The 25,027-nt window shown below is 45.4% G+C and overlaps 1 protein-coding gene across 4 annotated transcripts in view; it reads left to right on the plus strand.

Annotated features, from left to right (window-relative positions):
• The window catches only part of APAF1 (apoptotic peptidase activating factor 1), a 100,059-nt gene that overhangs the window by 38,754 nt on the left and 36,278 nt on the right, over positions 1-25,027 (plus strand). For all 4 annotated transcript variants that reach the window (XM_043969192.1, XM_043969190.1, XM_043969191.1 and 1 more), the window contains 8 exons: positions 769-895; positions 2,366-2,491; positions 6,649-6,780; positions 8,192-8,317; positions 11,145-11,306; positions 17,123-17,251; positions 22,064-22,189; positions 23,925-24,044. In XM_043969192.1, the coding sequence (XP_043825127.1) occupies positions 769-895; positions 2,366-2,491; positions 6,649-6,780; positions 8,192-8,317; positions 11,145-11,306; positions 17,123-17,251; positions 22,064-22,189; positions 23,925-24,044 (1,048 nt within the window). The remainder of the gene's footprint in view (positions 1-768; positions 896-2,365; positions 2,492-6,648; positions 6,781-8,191; positions 8,318-11,144; positions 11,307-17,122; positions 17,252-22,063; positions 22,190-23,924; positions 24,045-25,027) is intronic.

The raw sequence follows: 25,027 nt of genomic DNA on the forward strand, positions 1-25,027 counted from the left end.
TTACATCCAGCCTGTGATTTTATACATCATGGAATCTCAGAATCTCAGAGCTGGGTCTTCTGAGGCCATCTTGTTTGTGCCATTGCTCAGCAAGAATCTCCTTGATGAATGACTCTCAGAAGTTGTCTGAGGTTTTCTTGAGTGGGGGTCCAGAACTCCATGCTCCACTCTATTTAGGTGCTGTGGTTGTGTTATTGTTCCCCCCGGTGATTGCATCTATTTTGCTGAGCACTTTATTCAGATCTTGCTTGTGATTTAGAATTTGAGAGAGTGGCTCTGGGTATCAGGCAAAGAAGGGGCTCGCCCACGGCTCTCCAGACACTGGCAGGAGGAGAAGTGAGCCTGGGTCTTCCTGCCTCTGAAACTGCCTTGTCTCCCACCACTCCCAGCTCACTGCCTCTCATTTTATCATTAGCAATTTAATAGATTGTTACAATTAATCACAAACAACAACAATCAAACCAGAACAAAAAGTCAAGTGCAGTTGGTTCTCTCATTTGCTTCCATTGGAATGAAATTCAGAGTACCCAGTGCTGATGTGGTCACATTTTTAGAAAAGAATAATTTTTTTGATTTTATTTCTTTTGGGGTTCTACATTTGACATCTGCCTGTTGGTATATTTTATTCGAAGAAGAGAAAGTGATTTCTGTGAAGGGGGAAAAAGGCTTCTCAATGTGTGTCAGAAGAGAAGTCAAGTTATTACTGGGAAGTACGGTTGCTAAGGACCCTCATTGACTGGGGCTTCTGTTCTCCTTCTTTGTGTCTAGAAACAAGAAAACCATCAAGAAACTCTCCCGTTTAGTTGTCCGCCCCCACACAGATGCTGTTTACCACGCCTGCTTCTCAGAAGACGGGCAGAGGATTGCTTCCTGCGGTGCTGATAAAACCTTACAGGTGAGAGGAGCTTGCTGGCTAGGGCTGCTCAGTGAGAGGTGGCATGCCCAGCCCCAGGGAGGCCATGGCACTTGGTCCTAAAAGCCAGGGGGACAAGGGTTAGCCACCTCCACCTGGGGACAGGCCCAGTTCTCAGGCACATTACCTCTTTTCCACTGGAGATTTTCAAGGGCAGTCTTGCCTTGTCAAGCCTTCTCCCATCTCTGGGTGACATGCCCATGAACTTGCTGGGAGGCATGGAGGGGGCTTTCACACCTCCTCGATTTAGCTCTCCATCAGTCTAGCCGTCCACCCCCAGCTCCCCTGGCACCCAGAGAAGCTGTCTTCTCTCTTCTCCCCACATCTGTCTTCCACCTCCTCCATGGAAAATAGGCAAAGAGCTGAGTGTGCAGAGGATGACGATAACACCAGTGGCTTCTGCTTGATGGGCCCATGTCAGGGGGCACTGGTTAGGACCCTGTAGACTAGCTGTCTCCTCCTGGGAGCTCTGAGTTTTGTCTGACGTCCAAACAGTAACTGGAATAGATTAGTTTCTGAAGTCCCTTCGTGACATCTGCAAGATGGTTATTTTACAAAATTGGTTTTGTGCCTTTTGCTTTTACATCCCAGTCATACCCACCCTTCTTTGTAACAAAGAACAGTTAAGCAAAACCCTTCAACGCTGTGATTGTGTATGTACCATTCTGCACCTGTGGCCCCCTTCCTCTCTACTGAAAGGAGGGAGGGATGGTTTGTTCCCTATGTTCTGGGATCCAGATTAGGCCCTAGAGTTCTCAGTCTGGCTTCCTTTTAGTGTTGTTTTCATTTACATTATTGGGGCTTCGTGCGATTTTTCTTATGTTCTTCTGAATTTCTTATGTTCGTCATTTCTAATGGCAGAATCATTCTGACATTATGTTCTGCCATTCACTAAGTGATGGGCAGCCCCTTTGTTGTGTGTGTGTGTGTGTGTGTGTGTGTGTGTGAGTGTGTTACCAAAAGCCAGGCTTTCTGACTCCAAGGTCTGCCCTCTCTTACGAGGCCGCCCTGGCGTTGTTGTTGTTGTCATTGTTGTCATTGTTGTCATTATCATCATCGTCCTCATCATCCTCTCATTGTTATCAGAGAGGAAAGATTTTTCCTGATATGTATTTAATTCTGTGCCCTGCAGGGGTCAGTGTTGCACATTCCATGGTAGCCGTTTTAGCTTTTCAGTCCTTGAAAGAACGAGTTTTCTGCTTGTTGGAAATGTCAAAATAGTTCCCCTAAATAGGCCCGTCTACTTACTGAAACGTACAGATGCCCTCCTGATAGCTAATAAATGATAAAGGTTCACAAGAGTGAAGGCCGTCATCTCTCTACCAGAAGAAATGGGTAGTTTTGAGCTGTCGTTGGCCAGCACCCATTTCAGCTCTGCAGGATTCCGGTCCCCTTCTCCCTCCCTGCCTTGGTCTCCGGGGCTTGATGGGGAGTTGTCTTATGCTCACGCAGGTGCTGAAAGCAGAAACAGGAGAGAGGCTCCTGGAAATCGAGGCCCATGAGGATGAGGTGCTTTGTTGCGCTTTCTCCAAGGATGATCGATTCATAGCGACCTGTTCAGCAGATAAGAAAGTGAAGGTAGGCGGATGCTTTGCGGTTACAGTGTCATGTGGGTTGTTGTTTTTCCATGTATTGCGTCTCTCTTTTCTCTGAAAGCCCCATTCTGATGAGTTCCCACAGTACGGAAATGATTATAGGTGGTGGTAGGGGGTCTCAAAGGCTTTGTTTTCAGAGAGTCAACTCCGACAAGTCTTACCAAGCTGGAAAGACTTGGAGTACAGGCCTGATGATGGACTACATGTCTGTTGTTTATGGACAGGTGGAAGTGAGCTCAGACCCATCATTGGAGCGATCACAGGCTGGTAAATTTTTTGGCCACCTATCAAGTGATAGAGGGGCTGTGATGTGCATTGGTGAAGGGACTGCCTGCACTAGTGAAATTAGAGAATCTTTAATTATTGGAGTATTTATTCCATAATAGAGGGGTGAAGACAGGTGGTATAGATCAGAAAAGTGGAGTCTTTATTTTTTGTGGGGCAATGAGGGTTAAGTGACTTGCCCAGGGTCACACAGCTAGTAAATGTCAAGCGTCTGAGGCTGCATTTGAACTCAGGTCCTCCTGAATCCAGGGCCAGTGCTTTATCCACTGAGCCACCTAGCTGCCCCTATATCTATATTTCCATATCTATAAAATAAAGGGGTTTGATTAGATTATTTAGGGGTTTGTAATGGGGGGGGTCAGTCCAAGGACTCAGCCCATCTTTGATGTGGAATGGCATTAAAATGACATGTCGGGGGGCAGCTAGGTGGCGCAGTGGATAAAGCACTGGCCTTGGATCCAGGAGTCCCCTCCCCCTAAAAAACGCCTCTACCACCTCATTGCTCCCTTGGTGAGAACGTTCTAGGGTTCTCTGCCATCCATAGCTCTTCCCCCAGAGCTAAAGGAGAAGCCTTAGAGCGCCTTCAGCTCTCTGGGTGATTCCGGGGCAGCCTCAGTTTTTCTGGGGGCAAAGGAGGAAAGCTGCTCTTCTGCCTGACCCAAGGAGAGAGGCTGCGTGCCTGCCCCGCCCTGCCAAACGAGGCCCAGAAGAGGTCACCTGCCCACTGCGATCCTGCTTTCAGAAGTAAGGGGGCTTCACAGCTTCAAGCGGTTAGGGGTATCTGTGGACATCTGGAGGGAGCAAGCACTCACTGGTCCTCAGCATCCCCAATGGCCTCCGCACCCAGCGCCTCCCAAGGCTTCCCCTCCCCATCTGTAGCCGCTCTTCTCTGCCTGGCTCCTGCCCGCTCTAGGTACCCTTGGGTGGCCCCCTCTGCTTTCCAGCCCCCATTAGACAACAGTCAACAAGGGCAGGGCCCTCCTGCCTCTTCCTGCCACGTCCCCCGGATTCCACACAGGGCCTGCCACAGAATCCCTGGACATTCCACACGTGTTGGGGCATTAAGTTAAGAATGAGCTCCCATGTGCAGAGTCATGCTTCCATTCATGGTTAATTGGAATAAATGCATTGAAGTATGCACCATGCAGTCATTTTTTTTTCTTGGCAGGGCAATGAGGGTTAAGTGACTTGTCCAGGGTCACACAGCTAGTAAGTGTCAAGTGTCTGAGGCCGGATTTGAACTCAGGTCCTCCTGAATCCAGAGCCGGTGCTTTATCCACCGCGCCAGCTAGCCGTCCTCCATGTGGTTGTTTTTAAAGCAGGACCCACGGCAGTGGTTGAGACATTAATACACGAGAGCATGAATCACACAGAGAGCAGACACAGGCTGGCACAGACCAGCGTGAGCCCTGGGGCATTCTTGCACGCTTTTGGCTCGGTCTGGCCGGCGAAGCTTTGAGAAACAGATTAGTGTTCACGCCCACCATGCCCTTGTTAAAAACCCAGAAGACAGTGGCCAAGCTAATGTACTCACTGCTTGTGGTTCCGTGGTGACAGATGACCGACAACAGGTCATAGGTCACGATCTGTGCAGGACTATCCTTGGCAAGGAAGGGCTGAAGATCCAGACTCTCAAGAGGAAAAGACACGTGGGTGCTGATTTTGGTGGAAAACATGAGCTCGTGCCTGAACCTCTTCAAGTGGATGCACAAAATCTGCAGGGAACAAGAGCCCCCATTACTCACTGCCTGAGGGGGGGAATCTGCCTTCTGATCAGAAGAGCCAGAGCCTACAGGAGCTGGCCTGCCCAGGGGATGCCCTCCCGTTGCTCATGTGGGCTCAATGTCACTCAGCTCAAGCTACCAGACACCCCCCGCCCCAAAATCTGGTCCCCAGAAGAGCCCCCCCATCGCCCCTGCACCCAGGGCTATAGCTACAGTGTGAGGAACAGAGGCAGAAACAAGTGACCCACCTCAGGAAACTTCTGCACCTTACAGAACTTAACTCCGTTCCTCAGTCTAAGTAAAGAAGGGGAAATTAGGTTACGAAAGGTCCCCAGTTAAGACAGCAAGATTGGACTAGCAGCACCTGAGGCCCTTTCTGGAGCTATACCCTATGATCAGTCATGTGATCTGCTCTGTGCACTGAAGTCATGGGGCCTCTTGGGCTTCAGGTTCATCATTTGTGAAAAGATCTAATCAATCAATCAATAAGCCTTTATTAAGCACTTACCATGTGCCCAAGGGACAGCTAAGGGGCGGAATCTCTGTAGTGCTAGGTCTGGAGTCAGGAAGACCCATCTTCCTGAGTTCAAATATGGCCTCAGACACTACCTGTGACCCTGGGAAAGTCATTTCACCCTGTTTGCCTCAGTTTTCTCATATGTAAAATGAGCTGGAGAAGGAAATGGCAAACCAGTCCAGTGTCTTTGCCAAGAAAACCCCAAATAGCGTCAGGAAGAGTCAGATATGACTGAAAAATGACTGACCAACACCAAAGGAAAAGCAAAAGCAAAAGCTTAATGATCCTTAGTCAGGTGCAGGTTTGACTTACCTCCAAAAAAGCCAAAATCCTTCCTGAAGTTCACTGGGAGAGTTCTCAGTTTTCATTCATTCTCAAATGCACTAAGTGAACTACCCTGAGTTTGATTTGTATGGCTGCTGTACAGATTTATAGAGGCTGCTAGGGGACACCACAGTACATAGAGTGCTGCACCTGGAGTCAGAAAGACCTGAGTTCAAATTTAGCCTCAGACTGACTAGAGCTGGACTCTGGGCAAGTCACTGAACCACTGTCTGCCTCAGTTTCCTCATATGTAAAATGAGGACAATAACAGCACCCACCTCCCTGGGTTGTTGTGAGGATCAAGTGAGATAATAATTGAAAAGCTCTTTGCAAACATTAGCATGCTACAAAAATGGTAACTTATTACTATTATTACATCATTGTCATCACATAATGAAAATAGATGATTAAAAGCAAGTAAGAGATCTCTTACTCTTTTGCCTGAATCTTAAAAATGCAGCAACCAAGGTCAGAGAGGTTTAAGTGACATACGGAGGGGCTCAGAAGTAGTGAGAGGCAAAATGAGGATTGGACCCGAGGTCCTTTGATGTGAAATCCAGAACTTTTTAACTTATATTAATAAATTATTGGCTGAAACCCCACCTTCTATAAGCTGCATCTCCTTCCCTCCCAGATACTAAGTTCTCTGAGGTTCTCTTCCATTTGTTCTGTATATATCTTGCCTCTTTCTCCATCGCTCTTTCTCTCCCCAACTTGTCCCCATTTCCTCCTCTCTATATGGCCTGATGGTATATATACATAGATTATATCCATCTATTGTCTCCTTGAAGTTAGAAGCCTCTTTGTTTTCTCCTTTCATTTCCAAGGCTCAGTATATATAAGCACTTAGCAAATGCATGTTTGTTTATTTTATTTTTTTTTTAGTGAGGCAATTGGAGTTAAGTGACTTGCCCAGGGTCACACAGCTAGTAAAGTGTTAAGTGTCTGAGGCCGGATTTGAACCCAGGTACTCCTGACTCCAGGGTCGGTGCTCTATCCACTGTGCCACCTAGCTGCCCCCGCTTGTTTGTTTATTAATCAGGGTTTTCAGGACATTTGTAATCATGTCAGAAAAGACACTACTGGGTCGGCTGTTTCCTTCTTTGCCTCTTTTTCTCTCTAAGCAGACCGATGCTTGTGCCCCTCACAGTGTCAGCCATACCCACAGCATGAATCCAGGATTGTTCTGGTCCTCTGCCTTTTCTTTCAGAATATTGGGTTGTCACCAGTCTCTGAGTGGCACAGAAAGAAGTCAATTTGCTGCCTCAACTTTTTTTTCATCCTGTTTAGATTTGGAATTCATGGACTGGAGAGCTGGTACACACCTATGATGAGCACACGGAGCAGGTCAACTGCTGTCACTTTACCAATATGCAGCACCACCTTCTCTTAGCCACTGGATCCAGTGACTTCCTCCTCAAAGTAAGTGTGACTGTCGAGATAATTCTTTGAGTACATTTATTAGTATAGCTTAATTTCCTTATATTTGAACACAGGATCCTAAATTTAGAGGTGGAAGGGACTTTGGAGTCTAGCCCTCTTATTTTACAGATGAAGAAGCTGAGGCAGACAGAGGTTAAGGGCTTGCCCCAGGCTCCCTCAGCATAGTGAGTGTCTAAGGTGGGATTTGAACTCAGGTCTTCTTCTTCTTCTTCTTTTTTTTTTTTAAGTGAGGCAATTGGGGTTAAGTGACTTGCCCAGGGTCACACAGCTAGTATGTGTTAAGTGTCTGAGGCCAGATTTGAACTCAGGTACTCCTGACTCCAGGGCCGGTGCTCTATTCACTGCGCCACGTAGCTGCCCCTGAACTCAGGTCTTTTTGACTCCAAGTCCAGTGCCCTTACCACTATATCACAGTACATGTCAATGTTTGGTAAAGTCTTATAATTTGTAATCATTGAAAGAAAGATGTTTCATACTTATGTGAGAATGCTGAGAAAGACATAGGAATTAAGTCTCCAAGGGACTTTGAAAGACTGGATACATTCCTTTCAATTTATCTCCAGGTCCCAGAGTGACAAGTTAAACCCCACCCCCCCACCCCCCTTTTTTTAAAAGTTAAAACCCAGGGGCAGCTAGGTGGCGCAGTGGATAAAGCACCGGCCCTGGAGTCAGGAGTACCTGAGTTCAAATCCATCCTCAGACACTTAACACTTACTAGCTGTGTGACCCTGGGCAAGTCACTTAACCCCAATTGCCTTACCGAAAAAACCCCCCAAAAAAACAAAAAACAAAAAAGTTAAAACCCTTATGAGTTTTCTTCCACAGTGTGCTACAGCCGTTAATCAGTTAAGTTACTAGACTGAAGATTTGTATTGAGGAGTGCCAGAAACATCCGTTCTTGGAGTTAAATAACAGCTTTTGCTCTAGATTGCCTTTTAAAAACATCTGTGGGTAATTCCTATTGCTGAGATGCACCTTCCATTTGAATGCCAAGCTCAGAAACAAAACCCTAAGTGTTCTAAACTAGTTAGTTAAAGTAGGCAGTAACTGTCGAGCCAGTTATTTAGTGCTCAGACTAATGGACTAGGTAAATCTCATTGTTCCCCAGTGTCCCCTAGATTCTCATCTAAGTGCTGTCCTAATGCTAGTATTCACTAGTTCATGGCACCTCTGGAATGCTACAAATTAGATATCTTCCCTTAGCCTAAGAAGAATGAAAGCAGCTGATTTAGTCTGGGTGGAAAGGAGAAGGTCCCTAGCAGTTCGACCTGTCTGGCAGTGGAATGTGCTGCTACAGGAGCTGGTGGGCTCTCCATCACTGGAAGACTTCCGGTAGGGGCTGGATGACCACTGGTGAACCTTGTTGTTCTTGTTTCTGTTTTCCTTATAGCTCTGGGATCTGAATAAGAAGGAGTGTCGGAACACCCTGTTTAATCACACAAATTCTGTGAACCACTGCCGATTCTCACCGGACGATAAATATTTGGCCAGCTGCTCAGCGGATGGAACGTTGAAGGTGTGCTTTTGTATGTGCCTGAAATAGATGACAGTTTCATTGGATATATTTTGATTTATTGGAAAGTGCTTCGATTTAAAAACGGAAGCCAGTAATCTATTTTCTATCAGCCTTTTCTCAGGAGCATGGTCAACTTATCTATGTCATAACAGACTCCTGGGAATAGTTTATAGCCTTGTTCTTGAAGCATGTGGACTTTAGGTTCCCCAGCAGAAGGAGATATTAAAGTGCATGATTTTCTGATACATTTTTAATTGTATGGGATTGGATCTTGAAGGGACCTCTAAAGGTAGCATGGCACAGTGCGTAGGAGGCTGGCATTAGAGTCATGAAGGCCTGAATTTGAGTGCTGCCATCGACATATCCTGGCTGTGTGCTACTGGGCAGGTGCCTCCCTGCATTCACAGAGGAAGTTTCCATGTTGGGAGACCTGGTCCAACAATAACAAAGATGCATTAACTCAAGGAATTCTTAGAGTTATTGACTTTTCTACTTCCACTGATGCCCTGCACTGATGCATCATTGCAGCCAGTCCCTCTGGGTCTCCATTTCCTCTGGCCTTTGAAGTTCTTCCTGGCTCCAGATCCAAGGTCTCATGACCCTGTGACCTGGCATTAGCGGAGCAGGTCCTGCCAGTCCGTTCACTCTCTGAGTCTAGGCCTGGTGAATGTGGGTTTATGTTCTTAGCTTAGTTTTACACTCTTTTCTGTCCCTCGGGCCTCAGACCCAGCCATCATAAAGTAGTCTTTCCTTTTCCTGAGTATCTAAGCCTAGGCTTTAATGCCCGAGGACAACTTCTTAAAATGATCTTTATTCTTTCCAGGTCTCAGAGCTGCTAGAACAATTTCTCTCCAGAACCATCTCCATCACATGCTTTACCTGTTTAATTCAGTGCAATTCAGCAGGCATCTATTAAAGCTCAGCTTCATGCAGGGCCCTATGCCAGGCGGTGGTGATACGCAGACAGAGACATAGCACTCCCTGCCCTCTGGGGCTTACGTCTGTGAACTGACCGCCAATGTGAGAGCCTGTGGGGCTGGAGAGAGTCCTCCCTGGGGAGCCCGAGAGGGCTTCCCAGAGAAGCAAGCATCGGAGCTGAGCCTTGCAGGAAGTGGTAAAGGGTTTTAAGAAGCCCAGATGAGGGAGGCTTGTGGGACGTACCAAAGGGAATGCTGAGGATCCATAGGATTCCTCCTTCACCTGGCCTCGAAGGCTCACCACGTCCCCGACAGACACTTCCTTGGGTGGCGGTCTTGCTTGCCTGGGGGGTGGGCAGCTCAGCCTCACTGCTGGGCCTGCTCTTGGTCACGTCCTCCCTGAGTGCCCGTGGTCCTGCTTCATGTCCTAGCTCCATTGCCTTTGTCTGAGGCCTGGCTGTGGGAGTGAAAATAAGAGATGATTAGAGCACACGTTTATGTGCCCCTTAAAGCTTACAGCGCTCCTCTGTAGTGGCCCCTTCTGCCTCTTCCCTGTTCTCTTAGAGTCTGGAATCATCTTCTCTGACCTCGTAAACAGTCCCTCATAGCCACTCTCTGCCTGTCTGGATGGATTCTGGCAGGACGTCCAGCTGGGGGCCTCAGCCAGACACCCTGTTGCTGTTGGGCCTGCCTGCCTTCCTTTTATTTCCTGCCCCTGAACCCACCCTGACTTCTTGCCTCCCTGTAGAGAGGCTGGTTTCAGGTCCTGCTCCATCCTGAGCCGTGGATCCCTGGCTGCAGGAAAACGATTTCTCTGTCATTCTTCTGCCTCCCCTCCAGCTCCTCTCCATGAGCAGTTTGCCCCCACTAGAATGTAAACTTCTTTGGAGGGCGGGCAGTGCCTCGTTTGCTTCTTGAGGTACTCCCGGCTCAGCCCGTCTCCAGATTTCTGTTCTTCCTCTCCTTCCTCTGCCCGCTCTTCACATGTCTCTGCCCTCAGGCCCATTCTCTGGGTAGTGAGGTGCCAGCCATATTGTAGCATTCTAGGCTTGACTCTGGGCCTCTCCGCCTCCTTGACAAGAGCCTTGTCTTGGCTCAGGCACCTTCTCCCTGTTCCAGCCCCACTTGGCAGCCCCTGCCATGTCTTTTCTGCTTCTTTAGAAATGTAAGCTTCTCGAGGGCAGGCACTGTTTTCTTGCCTAGATTTGTGTGCCCTTATCGCAGTGCCTTGCACATAGCTTAAGCTCTTAACAGATGCTTGCTGTGTCAAGCTCTCTGTCCTTCTGTCCATCTGTCCTCCCGTCCATCTGGTATCCACTCACCTTCCCTCTCTTTCCAAGACAAGGCTGTTGGCCCGTATCCTGTGGCTCGAGCACAACCTTCATTATTAAGCTGTTCCTGAGCCAGTCTGCTTTTCTGGACTTAGGTTCATCCTTTATAAAATGATTCAGTTGGATTAGATCAGAGGTTTTCACCTGGAGTCTCTAAACTTGTTTTTTTTAATATTCTGATAACTTTGCTTCAGTACAGTTGATTTCCTTTGTGTCATCCCATGTGTGTTATTTTATGCCTTTAAAAATGTTGTTCTGGGAAAGGGCCTGCAGGCTTCACCAAACGCTGCCACGGGGCTTCTCTGTATGGATGTCCTCTAAAAAGTGAGACTAGTCAGCTTCCATACACATTCAGACTCCATAGATCTTTTTATGGCTGTGGAGAGCATTCTCCATCATGTGGGTCAGAGGGTATGCACAGTTTTATAACCTTTTGGGCATAGTTGCAAAGAAAATGAAGTCTCAGATGAAAAATCTAACAAAAAAGCAGTGCTTCACTTAGAAAACAATTGCTTAGGGATGATGGGTGTGGGAGGTTTAGCTGTTAGTGATTTAATTTGTGCCTTTTTAAAATGGAAGCTTTGGGACGTGAGTTCAGCCAATGAATGGAGCAGCATCGATGTGAGACAACACTTTGTGAATTCTGACGGGCTTCAGGAAGACGTGGATGTGATGGTGAAATGTTGTTCCTGGTCCAGCGATGGGGCTCGAGTGATGGCAGCTGCTGCCAATAGGCTCTTGGTATGTACGGATGTGTAAAGTGATCAGTGGGAATGTTGTCCCTTTTGTTGTTGAAAGGTAGATGGGGTGGCTTTTCTTTATTCCAAAGTATGTATGGTATAGAGATTCTTGGACACAGCAAAGTTAAGGAGAGGTAGCATTTTTAATGTTCAAAGAACTTTCATAGCCATGACCTTATTTGCTGCAACTAACCTGTGCAAGAGGAAGGGCAGGTGGTGTTAATTTTCCACAGGTGGAAACAGGTTCATTGCAAGGCTTCCCCAAGGCTCCACCCAGAGGCATCCTGGCTCCTGACTGGAACCGTGAGCCTGGGAAGCGGCAGACTCAGAATCAGGATTGGGGTCTGCTTTTCTGTCCACTGGGTGACACTGTCTCTGTAATAGTTATGAAAGTAAAACCAAGCATTTATTAAGTAGCCACCGTGTGCCAGGTATTGTGCTGAGGGCTTTACAGATGTTGTCTCACCATATCCTTAAAACAACCCTGGGAGTTAGGGATTGTTAGTATCCCATTTTACAGTTGAACACACTGAGGCAAATCAAGATTCAGTGACTTAGGGGCAGCTAGGTGGCACAGTGGATAGAGCACCGGCCCTGGAGTCAGGAGTACCTGAGTTCAAATCTGGCCTCAGACACTTAACAGGTACTAGCTGTGTGACCCTGGGCAAGTCACTTAACCCCAATTGCCTCACTAAAAAAAAAAAAAAGATTCAGTGACTTGCCCAGGGTCACACATGACTGAGAAGTGTCTGAGGTCAGATTTGAACTCACATGTTCCTGAAGACAGGTCTTACACTCAATTGAATGTGTCTCATAAAATGATTGATAGAAATGTAAAATAAGGGCTTTTGACTAGATGACCTCAGGTTTCTTCTAGCTTTGTTTTTGGGTTTTTTTTTTTTTTTGTAGGACCATGAGGGTTAAGTGACTTGCCCAGGGTCACACAGCTAGTTAAGTGTCAAGTGTCTGAGGCCGGATTTGAACTCAGGTACTCCTGAATCCAGGGCTGGTGTTTTACCACTGCGCCATCTAGCTGCCCCTTCTTTTAGCTCTGTGTTTTTGATTTTTGATCCTGGGTCCTGTGACTCCTTAGGGCACTGGCTTCTTCCTCTGTAAAACCAGGGAACTGGACTTGCTGGCCCCTTGGGTCCCTTCCAGTTTTAGACAGGGGACCCTCTGAACCTGTGTCATGAAAACTGTGTCATGGAGCCATGTACACAGCTGTATACAGCAAGGTGATTCATTGATACAGATGTGTAACAGCACAAATGTAGATGGAGCAGGGCCTCTAGACAAATAGATCTTCTGAGGAGAATGTAGGGAGGATCGTGTGTGTGTGTGTGTGTGTGTGTGCGTGTGTGTGTGTGCGTGTGTGTGTGTACAAGCAATTTGCAAAAAAAAAGTCAATGTTAAACAATAAATGCAGAACATCTGTGTGATTCTGAGCACAACACTTCTCTCATCCTCAGTTTCCTCATTTGCAAAATGGGGATAATAGTGCCTGTGGTAGTTGTCTCACAGGTGGTTGTGAGCATCAAATGAAATCTATAGGCAAAGAGCTTTGCAGACCTTCAGGTGTCATAGAAATACCATCTATTATTGAGCACAAACTGTTTTCTCTGCTTCTGAAGTCCTTGTCTCATTTTTCTTTTAATTCTTTACACTGTTAAATTAAAGCTATTGAATAAATGAAAGAAAATTAGCCTTAATTTTCAGATCCCTTGCTAGACTTGCCCTCAGCACCATGGGAACTCTCATTTTCTCTTGTCTGTTTGGCCTTTCCTTCCTTTATTCCTCATTCCTCTGCTTGTCTCCTTTTCCAATGACCCTCTGAGCTGTCATCCTGCTTTTAATGTTGAGCCTTTCCCCTCACTGCCCAAGTAATGGGGACAGCTGCAACTGTTCACCTCTCACCAGCTATTCTTATTTTCAGGTCATTTTCAGGAATCACCTATTCCTGAAAATAGCTCAACTCCCATGATCCTTAAGGCAGCCTCTTTATGGCATTGTCTGTTTTTTTTGCAGGGACAGGGCTCCTAACTCAAGGATACCATTCACTGCCTCCCTCCTTTTTGCAGGGATAAATAAATAACCAGGATGCTCAGGAATATAGTAATGTTGTGGCTCCCACATTTACCAATATAGGCCTGAATTTCTTTCCCTCTGAGGATTGCAGTTCAGTCCTAAATTGCCATCAGGTGAAAATTGGTAGAGAGTATTCTTACTGCTTTTTAAAAAAAGGTCTTGAAAGAATATATTCAGTGGTTTAGAACTTCTTAGACAGTTAAAGCAAGCCTGAATAAGTGAAAAATAGTTTGCTTTTAGTGTTCCCTTGGGGAAATGTCTTGATCATAATGAAGTCATTGCTTTAGCAACAAACTAAATATGGTTGAATTAATTGCTTTTTTTGCAAGTTTTTGCTTGGCATTATTGCAGAGGTCTTCATTCACTGCAACACTTTCTGTTTTTGGAATAAATCAGCAAGTAGTAGACTCTCACTAATGACCAGGGATCACACTCTCCACCAGTGTGGATTGTAGTCACTCCTAACATTCTCATCCTCTTTGATTTTTGTCAGGAGCTCTCTGTAAATCCCTTAGGAAGGGTGGAAGGGCCGTTTGACTCCCTAGAGGTTCTTTGAATATCTCAGAAGTGCTAGTGGACTGCCTCTTTGTGGGTTCCTCCTTCACACTCCATGGCCAGCCTACCCGCTTTTCTGGTCATTTGTGTCCTGGATGGGATTTTGTCTTCTTTCTCTCCCTTGTGAAAAATGTTTGATGTTCTTTTTGAAAAGCATCACAGGTGCCTTCCAGGCACTGTTTACTTACAAAAGAATTTTCTCTCAAAACAAAGAGCTACAGTGAAGCAAGACAGGAACCTTGGCCATGTTTGAGAACGTATACTTCATTCTGCACCTGCAGCCCCCCACCTCTGGTCAAGAGGTAGGAAACAGGCTTCACTTGAAGTCACAGTTACCTTATTGTTTGGAGTTTTCAATTCTTTTGATAGAGTTCCCCTTTACATTACTGTGGTTAGATGATGTCTTCTTCACCACTTCTGGGGGAGACTTCATGCCACAAACTGCTTGGAGTTCACCATGTATCTTTCACCCTTTAAGTGACTCATGATTTAAATTTTTCAAAATCCACACTTTACGCTTTGAAGTCATATAATATCACAGAGAGCATGGGCATGTTAAAGAAATGGACTTTTGTAGCAAAGAGTAGTTTAGGAGTATTGAAAGGACTGTGCAATTGCTCAGAGGTGGTTCAGCCATTGTTAAAATACTTCATAGACTCCCTAGATGCCTGCAAAGCTCAGCTCCAGTCCAGCCCCCTACAGGAAGCCTGTCCTGATCTCTCCAGATACTAGTGGCCTGGGCTCCAGAAATGACTTGGGAATGGCTTTGCGTATTGTTTGGATTTCTTTTTCTGTGTATGTGGTGTTTCCCCAATACCATAGAAGCTTCTTGAGGTTAGGGACTGTTTCAACCAGTCAGGCAATCAGTCATCATTTATTAATCACCTGCTATGTGCCCTCCCATCTCTCTGCCAAAAAACCTCAGATGGGGTCATGAGAGTCAGACGTGACTGAAAATGACTTAACAACAACAAAATGTGCTATCCAGTCACTGTGCTAAGTACTGGGGAATCCCCAAAAAGGCAAAAGACAGTGCTTGAAAATCTAAGGAGCTTAAAATCTAATGGAGGCACACCGTGCAGACAAATATAGACAAAGCTAGCTACCGGCAGGATAAATGTTCAGTCATTCCGTTTTCTCTGACTCTTCATGATGCCGTGGACCATAGCATGCCAGGGCTTTCAGCGCCCCACTCTCTCTCCAAGTCTGTCCAAGTTCATGTCCTGTCCGTCCAGGTTCGTTGGTTCCACAATACCATCTATATCATCCTCTGCTGTTCCCTTTTCCTTTTGCCTTCAATGTCAGAGTCTTCTCCAGTAAGTTCGATCTTTTCATTATGTGGCCAAAGTATTTGAACTTGAGCTTTGACCTTATAGTGAATGGCCTGAATGAATTTCTTTAAGTATTGACTGATCGGATCTCCTTGCTCTCCAAACAACTCTCCAAATTCTTCTCTAGCACCAGAATTTGAAAGCGTCGGTTCTGTGGCTCTCAGCTTTCCTTCTAGTCCAGCCCTCACAGCCATTTGTTGCTACTGGAAAAGCCACAGCTTTGACTATACAAATCTTTGTCAGGAAGGTGATGTCTCTACTTTTTAGTATGCTGTCCAGATTTGCCATAGCTTTACTTCCAAGGAACAAGTGTCTTAATTTCATAGCTACAGTCACCATCTACAGTGATCTTTGAGCCCAAGAGTGTAAAATCTGACACCAATTCCATTTCTTCTGCATCTGTTTGTCAGGAAATGATGGGACCAGTTGCCAAGATCTGAGTTTTTTGGATGTTAAGCTTCAAGCCCGCTTTTACACTCTCCTCTTTCACCCTCATCACGAGGCTTCTTAATTAATCTTCACTTTCTGCCATCAGAGTGGCATCATCCATGTATCTGAGATTGTTGATATTTCTCCTGACAACCTTAATTCCCAGTTTTGATTCATCCAGCCTGGGATTTTGCATGATGTACTCTGCATATAAGATAACGTGACAGTGAACAGCCTCATCATACTCCTTTTCCAATCTTAAACTAATCAGTTGTTCCATGTTCAGTTCTAAATGTTGATTCTTGACCCACATATAGGTTCTTCAGGAGACAAGTGAGATGATTTGGTACTCATGCCTCTTTGAGGACATGCCACATTTTGTTGTCATCCATACAGTCACAGACTTTAGTGGAGTCAGTGAAGCAGATGTTTTTTTGAAACTCCCTTGCTTTTACCATTATACAGAAAATATTGGCAATTTGGTCTCTAGTTCCTCTGCCTCTTGGAAAACCAGCCTGCTCTTCTGGTCATCTGGTCACATATTGCTGAAGCCTAGTTTTCAGAATCTTAAACATAACCTTGCTGGTGTGTGAAATGAGTGCAATTGTTTGATCATTTGAACATTGTTTGGCATTACCCTTCTTTAGCATTGGGATGTCAACTACCTTTTCCAGTTCAGTGGTCACTGTCAGGTTTTCCAAATTTGTTGGCATATCGAGTGCAGCACTTTAACAGCATCATCTTTTAGGAGTTTAAACAGCTGGAATTCCATCACCTCCACTAGCCTTATTGTTAGCAATGCCTCTCTTGACTTCATTCTCTAGGGTGTCTAGCTCTAGGTCAGTAACCACAGCGCCGTGGCTATCAGTGAATTAAGGTCTTTCCTGTATAATTCTGATGCATTCTCTTACCACCCCTTCTCAATCTTTTATGCTTCTGGTAAGTCCCTCTCATTTTGTCTTTTATTATCCCCATTTTTGCGTGAAACATTCCCTTGATAGCTAGTTTTCTTGGGGAGATCTCTTGTCTTTCTCATTCTCTTGTTTTCTTCTACTTCTTTGCATTGCTCATTTAAGAAAGCCTCCTTTCTCCTTGTTATGCTCTGGAATTCTGCATTGAGTTGGGTGTAGCTCTTCCTTTCTCCTTTCTCTTTCCTTCTTTCCTCAGCTTCTTGTACAGCCTCACCAGACGGCCACTTTGCTTTTTGTGCTTCTTTTTTTGTCTTTTTTTGTTGCTGCCTCCTGTACAATATTGTGAACCTCTGACGATTGTTCTTCAGGCACTTTATCTACTAGATCTGTTCCCTTAAATCTATTCATCACCTGCGCTTTATATTCATAAGGAATGTTATATGTTGGCTTTTGCTTGAACATAGCCACTTCCTCTTTATGAATCTTGCTTTGCCATTTATTTGCAGGTTTTTGATGTCCACAGCGGGAGCCTGGTAGGAGAAATCCACACTGGTCACAGCAGCACCATCCGGTACTGTGATTTCTTTCCCAAGAGTCATCTTGCTGTGGTAGCTCTTTCCCACTACTGCGTGGAGGTGAGTTGCTGAATCCATTGAATTTGTTTGCCCCTCTCCCCTCAGGGTGGTTGGACTAGAGAATCATAGTTTTAGAGCTGGATGGGACCCGAGAGGTCATTGAGTCCTCATCTCTCACTTTTTAGATAAGAAAATTGAGTCCAAGAGAAGTTAAGTGACTTGCCCAGGGTCACTCTGAGGTGAGATTCGAATCCAAGTCCTTCTGACTTCAGGCCTAGCACTTTATATACTGTACCTATGCTGCCTTTGGATGGGAAGGTTTGATCCCTGACTGAGAATCCCTTCCCACCCCTTTGGAGGAGAATATGAAGGGCCTTGTGGGAACTGAAGGGCCAAAATCAGTTATGGAAACTTGCAGCCGTGTTGCACCTGGAAGCAAATCTGTCTTTCAGACACTTTTCATTTTCCCTGTACGTAAGGGGAACGAGGGGTCCTCTCCTCCCCTCACCAAAGACTGCCAAGCCCTTTTGTTGAATATAAACTTCGTGAGGTTGGGGACCATTTCCCCCTTTTCTTTCTGTGTCCCCTGGATGTAGTCCATTAGCCAGCACATAGCAGGCTCTTCACAGACTGGTGTTGACCATAGAAGAGGGGTCTAAGTTGTTAGTGACCCTCCATGTGTTTGAGAGGAAGTGCAGAGATTGGTTTTTGTCCACAGCCAAAGACTGGTGGTGGTAGCTTATTATTGCTGTTGTTGTTGTTAATTATAAATGCAAGGCCTGTTGGGTTACTTCAAGGAAGACTAAAAACTTGAACTCCAACCTTATGGGAGAGAGGCTCTGCTGGCTCCTCTCCATAGAACAAAGTGTAGTTTTGATTAATAATGCATGACCAGGGGGCAGCTAGGTGGCGCAGTGGATAGAGCACAGGCCCTGGAGTCAGGAGGACCTGAGTTCAAATGTGGCCTCAGACACTTAACACTTACTAGCTGTGTGACCCTGGGCAAGTCACTTAACCCCAATTGCCTCACACACACACACACAAAATTAAAAAAAATATGCATGACCAGGTCAATGTTTTAAGGAGGGAGCTGAAGACCCCTGAGGCCCATTCCCCTTTTCCCAGTGGTTGAGGAGGGCAGGCAGACAGAGAACTGGCATGGGGGAGGGCAGAGGCTTTGCTCCTCTCTGTCCATGGGAGGGGGCCTTGGAGTCTGCTTCGGGGCTTTGTGCTCTCCTGAGGACTGCTCCTGGAACAATGCCGGCAGGGTTGTGAGCCCAAGCTGCCTTGAGGCCAGACCTTTCTGCGGAACAGCTCTGCTCGTTTCTTGAAATGAGAACGGATTTCTTGTTGATGTCAAAGCCCAGAGACAGCTCAGCAAGGCTGGTCCCACTGAGCTTCCCATTCCTTTCTTTCATCTTTGTTTTTCAGTGTACATTTTTTCTTTTTTCTGTTGCCCCAACCAATCATCTGCAAATGCAAATATTACAGCACACATCAGGATGACACAGGAATGTAACAGACAAAAAAGGAGAGTTCTATAGGGAATCATGATCAGGTGTCTTTTAAAAGCTTGCTATGAGAGAGGTCAAAAAAGAGGACTGACAAAAGCCCATTGGATTATCAACAATTTTAAAATTTGTTTTTAAAAAGTGCATATTCGTTTAAACAACGGAGCAGCAAGACTATGCTATTTATGGCCTCTTCAGAACATTTGAATTTTTTCCTCTTTGTTTTAAAAAAGAATATTTTATTGATAGAAATGACTGTACTTTCCCTTTGCCCCTGGCCCCCCCTTCCCCAATTCCTGAATTAGGGCCTCCTGTGATTGAGTGGAAATTTGAAGTGAAGAAATTCCAGTTACTAGAGTATTTAAGGCTTGGGAAACCAGGCAAAATTTCCCATTTATTTATTTATTTATTTTTTGGTAGGGTAATGAGGATTAAGTGACTGGCCCAAGATCACACAGCTAGTAAGTGTCAAGTGTCTGAGGCCACATTTGAACTCGGGTCCTCCTGGATCCAGGGCCAGTGCTTTATCCACTGCGCCACCTGGCTGCCCCCCATTTATTTTTAAAAATAATTTATTATTTCAATTTTTCTCAGTTATATGTAAAGATTTTTTTTGATTTCCAAATTTTTCTTCCACCCTTCTTTCCCTCCCCTCTCCTGAAATCATTAAGCAATTTGATATAGGTTATACATTACAATCATGTTAAACATATTTCCACATTAATCAGAAAAAAGGAAAAAAAAACAGAAGAAAAAATAAAAAAGAAACAATAACAAAGAAGCAACAACAAAAATGAAATAGCATGCTTTGGTCTGCATTTAGACTCCATAGTTCTTTTTCTGAATGTAGAGAACATTTTCCACCCTGTCTTTTGGCATTGTCTTGGATCATTGCATTGCTGAGAAGAGCCAGGTCCATCACACTTGATCATCACACAGTGTTGTCGATGCTGTGTACAATACTCTCTGGTTCTGCTCATTTCACTCAGCATCAATTCATGTAAGTCTTTCCAGGTTTTTCTGAAATCCATCTGCTTATCATTTCTTACAGTACAATAGTATTTCATTACATTCATATTCCACTTATGTAGCCTTTCCACAATTGATGGGCATCCCCTGAATTTTCAATTTTTTGCCCCCACAAAAAGAGCAGCTATAAATAACGTTTCCCATTTAACCGCAAGAGCACACATTTCTAAAGCACTTTAAGGCGTATGTGGTCATACGTTTGTTGTTGTTCAGTCCTTTAGCTTGTGTCTGATTCTTCGGGACCCCATTTGGGGTCTCTGGTGGAGAAGGTGAGGTCCCCAGGTTAGGGCCTGCCTCCAGGCCATTGAGAGGACCTTGGGTCCATGAAGCCTGACCCTGACCCTGCTCTAGGGAACTGCTTTTTACACAGCTCACAGTACAACAGTCGGCACTTGACAGCGAGCACGCTTAGCTTTGGGCAGCCAGAGGCCACCATGCTTTGGACAGTAGGTGATGTTCTTTTCGTTTTACACATAGGGAAACTGAGGCTCAGGGGAAGCGACTCTGTGTGCCCAGCGACCCACAACTAGTAAATGTCTGAGGCCAGATTCAAACTCTTCAAACTTCCTGACTCTAAGTAGAACTTCCTGGCAAATTGTGCCCAATTGCTGCCACTTTCTGACTTTGTTCATGGCCTTGGGCAGGTCACAGACCAGCATGGAGCCTTCCCTGAAAGCTTCAGCCATGCTTAGCCCTTCTCAGTGACCTAAGCTGGATGGAAGCTCTTCTTCAGCCAGTGATTTCTCCTGTGGAGGAACAGAGAAAGGACACTCAGATGTAAACTGCCGAGAGGGAGGAGATGAGGCCTAGGAAACCCTGGCACTTCCAGCTTGGACCTATCCCTAAAATCCAGGCCCCATAAGGAGCTCAGGGATGGTGCTCCAGAGCGAGCAGGCTGCTGAGCTGTGGTGGTGAAGTGGGTGGAGTCAGCAGCACATCTGGGAAATGGGCACGAGGCTGCTTAGGCGACACCCTCCCAGGGTTGTGATGGGGAAAGTGTGTCAGGCTGAAAGCCCTGCCAAGATGGGGGCCATCCTGGTCATCCCTGAGACCGCCCTGGCATCCATCTCCAAGCTGCTGCACCTGCCTCCCTGAGGCTTGTCAGGGAGTTTGGACGGCCCCCTGGGAAGTCACATCTTCAGTGCTTGTCCCTTATACACGGACGAATGGACGGTGGATGGACAGGGAGGTCGATGGCGGGGCTGTTAGATGGGGAGGGGCAGGTAGAGCATTTAAGTGCTTGCTATGCACTGGGCATTTTTACATATTGTTTCTCTCAGTAAAATGTAAATGCCTTTTAGGCCCATACTGTGGGCCCGACTGGCGCCCCCCCCCCAGGTCACACCGTGGCTGGAATGGCTGGAATTTGGACACAGCAGGTAGCAGTGCCCCAACTCCTCTCCAGCTCCCTGACCTGGCTGTCAGCACTCTCCTTTCCTGATTCCCCTGGATGGATCTTGTAGGAAGTTAAGGCACTCCCTGGCCTGCTGGGTTACAAGACAGACCAAAAGAAGCATAAACACTGTTTGAAAGGAGCTCTTTGAATTATGAGCTGAATTCTGCCACTTTAAGATAGCCAGGTGGTGGTGTGCAGAGAGTATTGGGCACAGAGTGAGGAAGATGTGAGTGCAGATCCTGCTTCTGACACTTGCTAGCTCCGTGACCCTTAGTAATACTGTCACTTGGCCTCTGCCTCAGTTTCCTCATTAGTACAGTGGGGATAATAATAATAGTGCCTACCTCCCAGAGTTGTTTTGAGGATCAAATGAGATAGTTGTAAAGTGTTTTATAAACCTTAAAGTGCTATATCACTGCCAGCTCTGTTCTTCTCAGTTATAATCCTCATCATCATGTTGACTCAGACCGGCAGAACAGGGAAAAAATGTGTACTCTGAGTCCTGCAGAGCTCACAGAGTGAAGACCAGGGAAAAAGCCCTCCTTTTTTTCCTCTTCAATCCATACATGTTCTGAAACCCTGAAGCATGACTATTATTCAGATTCTAATGGTCGGAGCTCTGGCATGCAGGGTATTCTATGAGGCTGGTGATGAATTTATAGGGGCATGTGGGCCAGTGTGCCAGGGAGTTGGAAGCAGATGCTGAGAACAGGCCTGAATGGCGTGGGAAATGTCTGTCCCCAGGCTGCATCTCTGCTACCACTGGAGATTATAGGGGCAGCAGGGGCTCCTTCCTTGTGTTCTCGACTGGCCCATGCTGTGTTCTTCATCTCTGCTACCACTGGAGATTATAGGGGCAGCAGGGGCTCCTTCCTTGTGTTCTCGACTGGCCCATGCTGTGTTCTTCATCTTTGCCTGTATTTCTTTGCCTTGTAGTTATGGAATACAGATACAGGGTCAAAAGTAGCAGACTGCCGAGGACACCTGAGTTGGGTCCACTGTGTGGCGTTTTCTCCCGATGGATCTTCATTTTTGACATCTTCTGATGATCAGACAATCAGGGTGAGTCACCTCGGGTTTTCTTTTCTAGATTTGTGAGACCTCCATTTCCTACAGACCAAGAAACTTGTGGCATGTGATGCAGGGGTAGGCAGACAACAGAGTGATTACTTGGACCTTGAAAATTACATACCAGATCCATTTGCTTGCCCCAGTTCTGAAGATTTTGAGATTTTTGGCAAGGTTTAGGAGTGACATGGGATATATTCCCCTCAAAGGATGTAGCAGTTTTTCAAATGAGATCAGATTTGTAAAGTGCTTAGCACAGTGCCTGGCACAGAGTAAGGCACTAGATAAACGCTATTATTACTAACCATCATCATTAGTTCACCCTTGGACTTTCTAGAGCTTGTGAGAGCTAGTTCTGGAGTTTAAGTCAGACTTCTATGGTTCCATTTGATTATTTTCTTTTTCTTTTGTTTTTTGTCAGGGCAATGAGGGTTAAGTGACTTACCCAGGGTCACACAGCTAGTAAGTGTCAAGTGCCTGAGGTCAGATTTGAACTCAGATCCTCCTGAATCCAGGGCCAGTGCTTTATCTACTGCACCACCTAGCTGCCCCCTGCCATTTGATTATTTTCAAACGGTAACATCTTGATGTTTACAGACGTGGAGTTGATGGGTTGACCTATTTCTCAGTAAACAGTTCTTTTTTTTTTTTCCTTTTTTTTCGGGGCTATGGGGGGTTAAGTGACTTGCCCAGGGTCACACAGCTAGTAAGTGTCAAGTGTCTGAGGCCGGATTTGAACTCAGGTACTCCTGAATCCAGGGCTGGTGCTTTATTTACTGCACCACCTAGCTGCCCCTCAGAAAACATTTCAAAAGCCTTGTTTGTACCATAATCAAAGACCAAGTATTTCTTATTACATGACTGTAGAAGACATAGTCTATATCTTATGGCGCTGTAACCTCTGTCCTTCATGATGTGGGTAGCTCTTTCACAGGTTCAGATCTCAGCCTATTTCCATCTTTTCATCCTGTACTACTGGTCTATTTCCTTTCATAAATCCTTGAGAACTAGTTAATGCAGCATGCTTCCCCTTTCTTGGCTTTGCCTGGATACCAGGCACATGGGCCATGCCTCACTTCTCCTTGTTCACCACCTGATCACTCCATCTCCTTTTCCGGTTCTACATTTCTCCAGTGATATCCTTTATAGAGCTTCTCCATATAGAAGACAGACCTGGGTTTACCTCTGCTTTGAAATGCTTCTTTCTTTCTTTCTCTCTCTTTCTTTCTTTCTTTCTTTTTTTTTTTTAGGCAATGGGGGTTAAGTGACTTGCCCAGGGTCACACAGCTAGTAAGTGTCAAGTGTCTGAGGCTGGATTTGAACTCAGGTCTTCCTGAATCCAAGGCCGGTGCTTTAACCACTGCGCCACTTTCTCTCTCTTTCTCTCCCTTCCTTCCTTCCTTCCTTCCTTCCTTCCTTCCTTCCTTCCTTCCTTCCTTCCTTCCTTCCTTCCTTCCTTCCTTCCCTCCCTCCCTCCCTTCTTTCTTTCTTTCTTTCTTTCTTTCTTTTTCTTTCTTTCTTTCTCTTCCTTTCCATTCCATTCCTCCCTCCTTCCCTTCCTTCCTTCCTTCATTCTCCCTTTTTCTCTTTCTTCCTCTCTCTCTTCCCCCTCTCCCTTCTTTCCCTTCCTTTGCATTCCTCATTTATTTACTTATTTGCTAACTTATATGTCGTTACTCATTCATTTATTTTTCTATTAATTAATTCACTTTTTTTTTATTTTAACCAGCTCTGGGAGACAAGGAAAGTGTGTAAGAATTCTGCTATTATGTTAAAGCAGGAAGTAGATGTTGTATTCCGGGAGGATGAAGTGATAGTTCTTGCAATTGACAACATACGACGCCTACAAGTAAGTATTTTTTTAAGAAGATGAATCAGGAAAAAAAAACTTTTCTGATTTAACCCATCCAGTTTATAGATGTTTCTTCTTTTTCTGAATTCTGTTTTGGGGTTCTGTCCTGCACATAGTGGGTTCTCAGTAAATACATATTGGTTGTATGTATGAATGAATGAATCAATAATATGTCATCAGTGTGGGAACTTCTCCTGGAAACTTTTTTTGTGTTGGACCCATTTGGTAGTGGACCCTAATCAGTCATGCTTTTAAATACACAAGATAAAACACATAGGAAACCAATTATATTGAAATAAGTATGTATTTTTTTTCTTTACATACAAGTTCATGAACTCCAGGTCAAGAACCCCTGATGTAGACCTTTGTAAATTGTCTTTAAGGTTTGCAGAGGCTAAAAAATTCAGCATCTGATGGCTAGCCTTTTGGTGCTGAGCCTCTCCAAATTTTGGCAAGCTAGTTCATAGCAGCAGATATTAAGTCCATTAGACTTGTCCTTGAAACCTTTTTAGCTTGTGGTAAGACCTACTAGAGATCACTCCTCTACTGACATAACCTATGAGAACCCAGGGACCTGTCCATACCACAAGAAGTGTTCTGTTGGCCACTCTGGGAAGCCGCATTGAGTCTTCAGTCCATGAGGGCAAATGGAAAAGAGTTGGTTATCCTATCTGTGTCTTTTCTAGAAGTGCCTGTGGTTTCATCCAGAGCAGTGGTTCTTTTTTTTTTTTTTTAAAGTTTTGCAGGGCAATGAGGGTTAAGTGACTTGCCCAGGGTCACACAGCTAGTAAGTGTCATGTTTGAGGCCAGATTTGAACTCAGGTCCTCCTGAATCCCGGACTGGAGCTTTAACCACTGCACTACCTAGCTGCCCCCCAGAGCAGTGGTTCTTAATCTGGGGTCTGTGCACTTAAAAAACATGTTTTGGCAAATGAATTTCAACATAGTTGCTTTCCTTTTTAATCCTATTGCCCAAGAAG

Source organism: Dromiciops gliroides, chromosome 5 (assembly GCF_019393635.1).
Source record: "Dromiciops gliroides isolate mDroGli1 chromosome 5, mDroGli1.pri, whole genome shotgun sequence".
NCBI classification, from domain to species: Eukaryota; Metazoa; Chordata; class Mammalia; order Microbiotheria; family Microbiotheriidae; genus Dromiciops; species Dromiciops gliroides.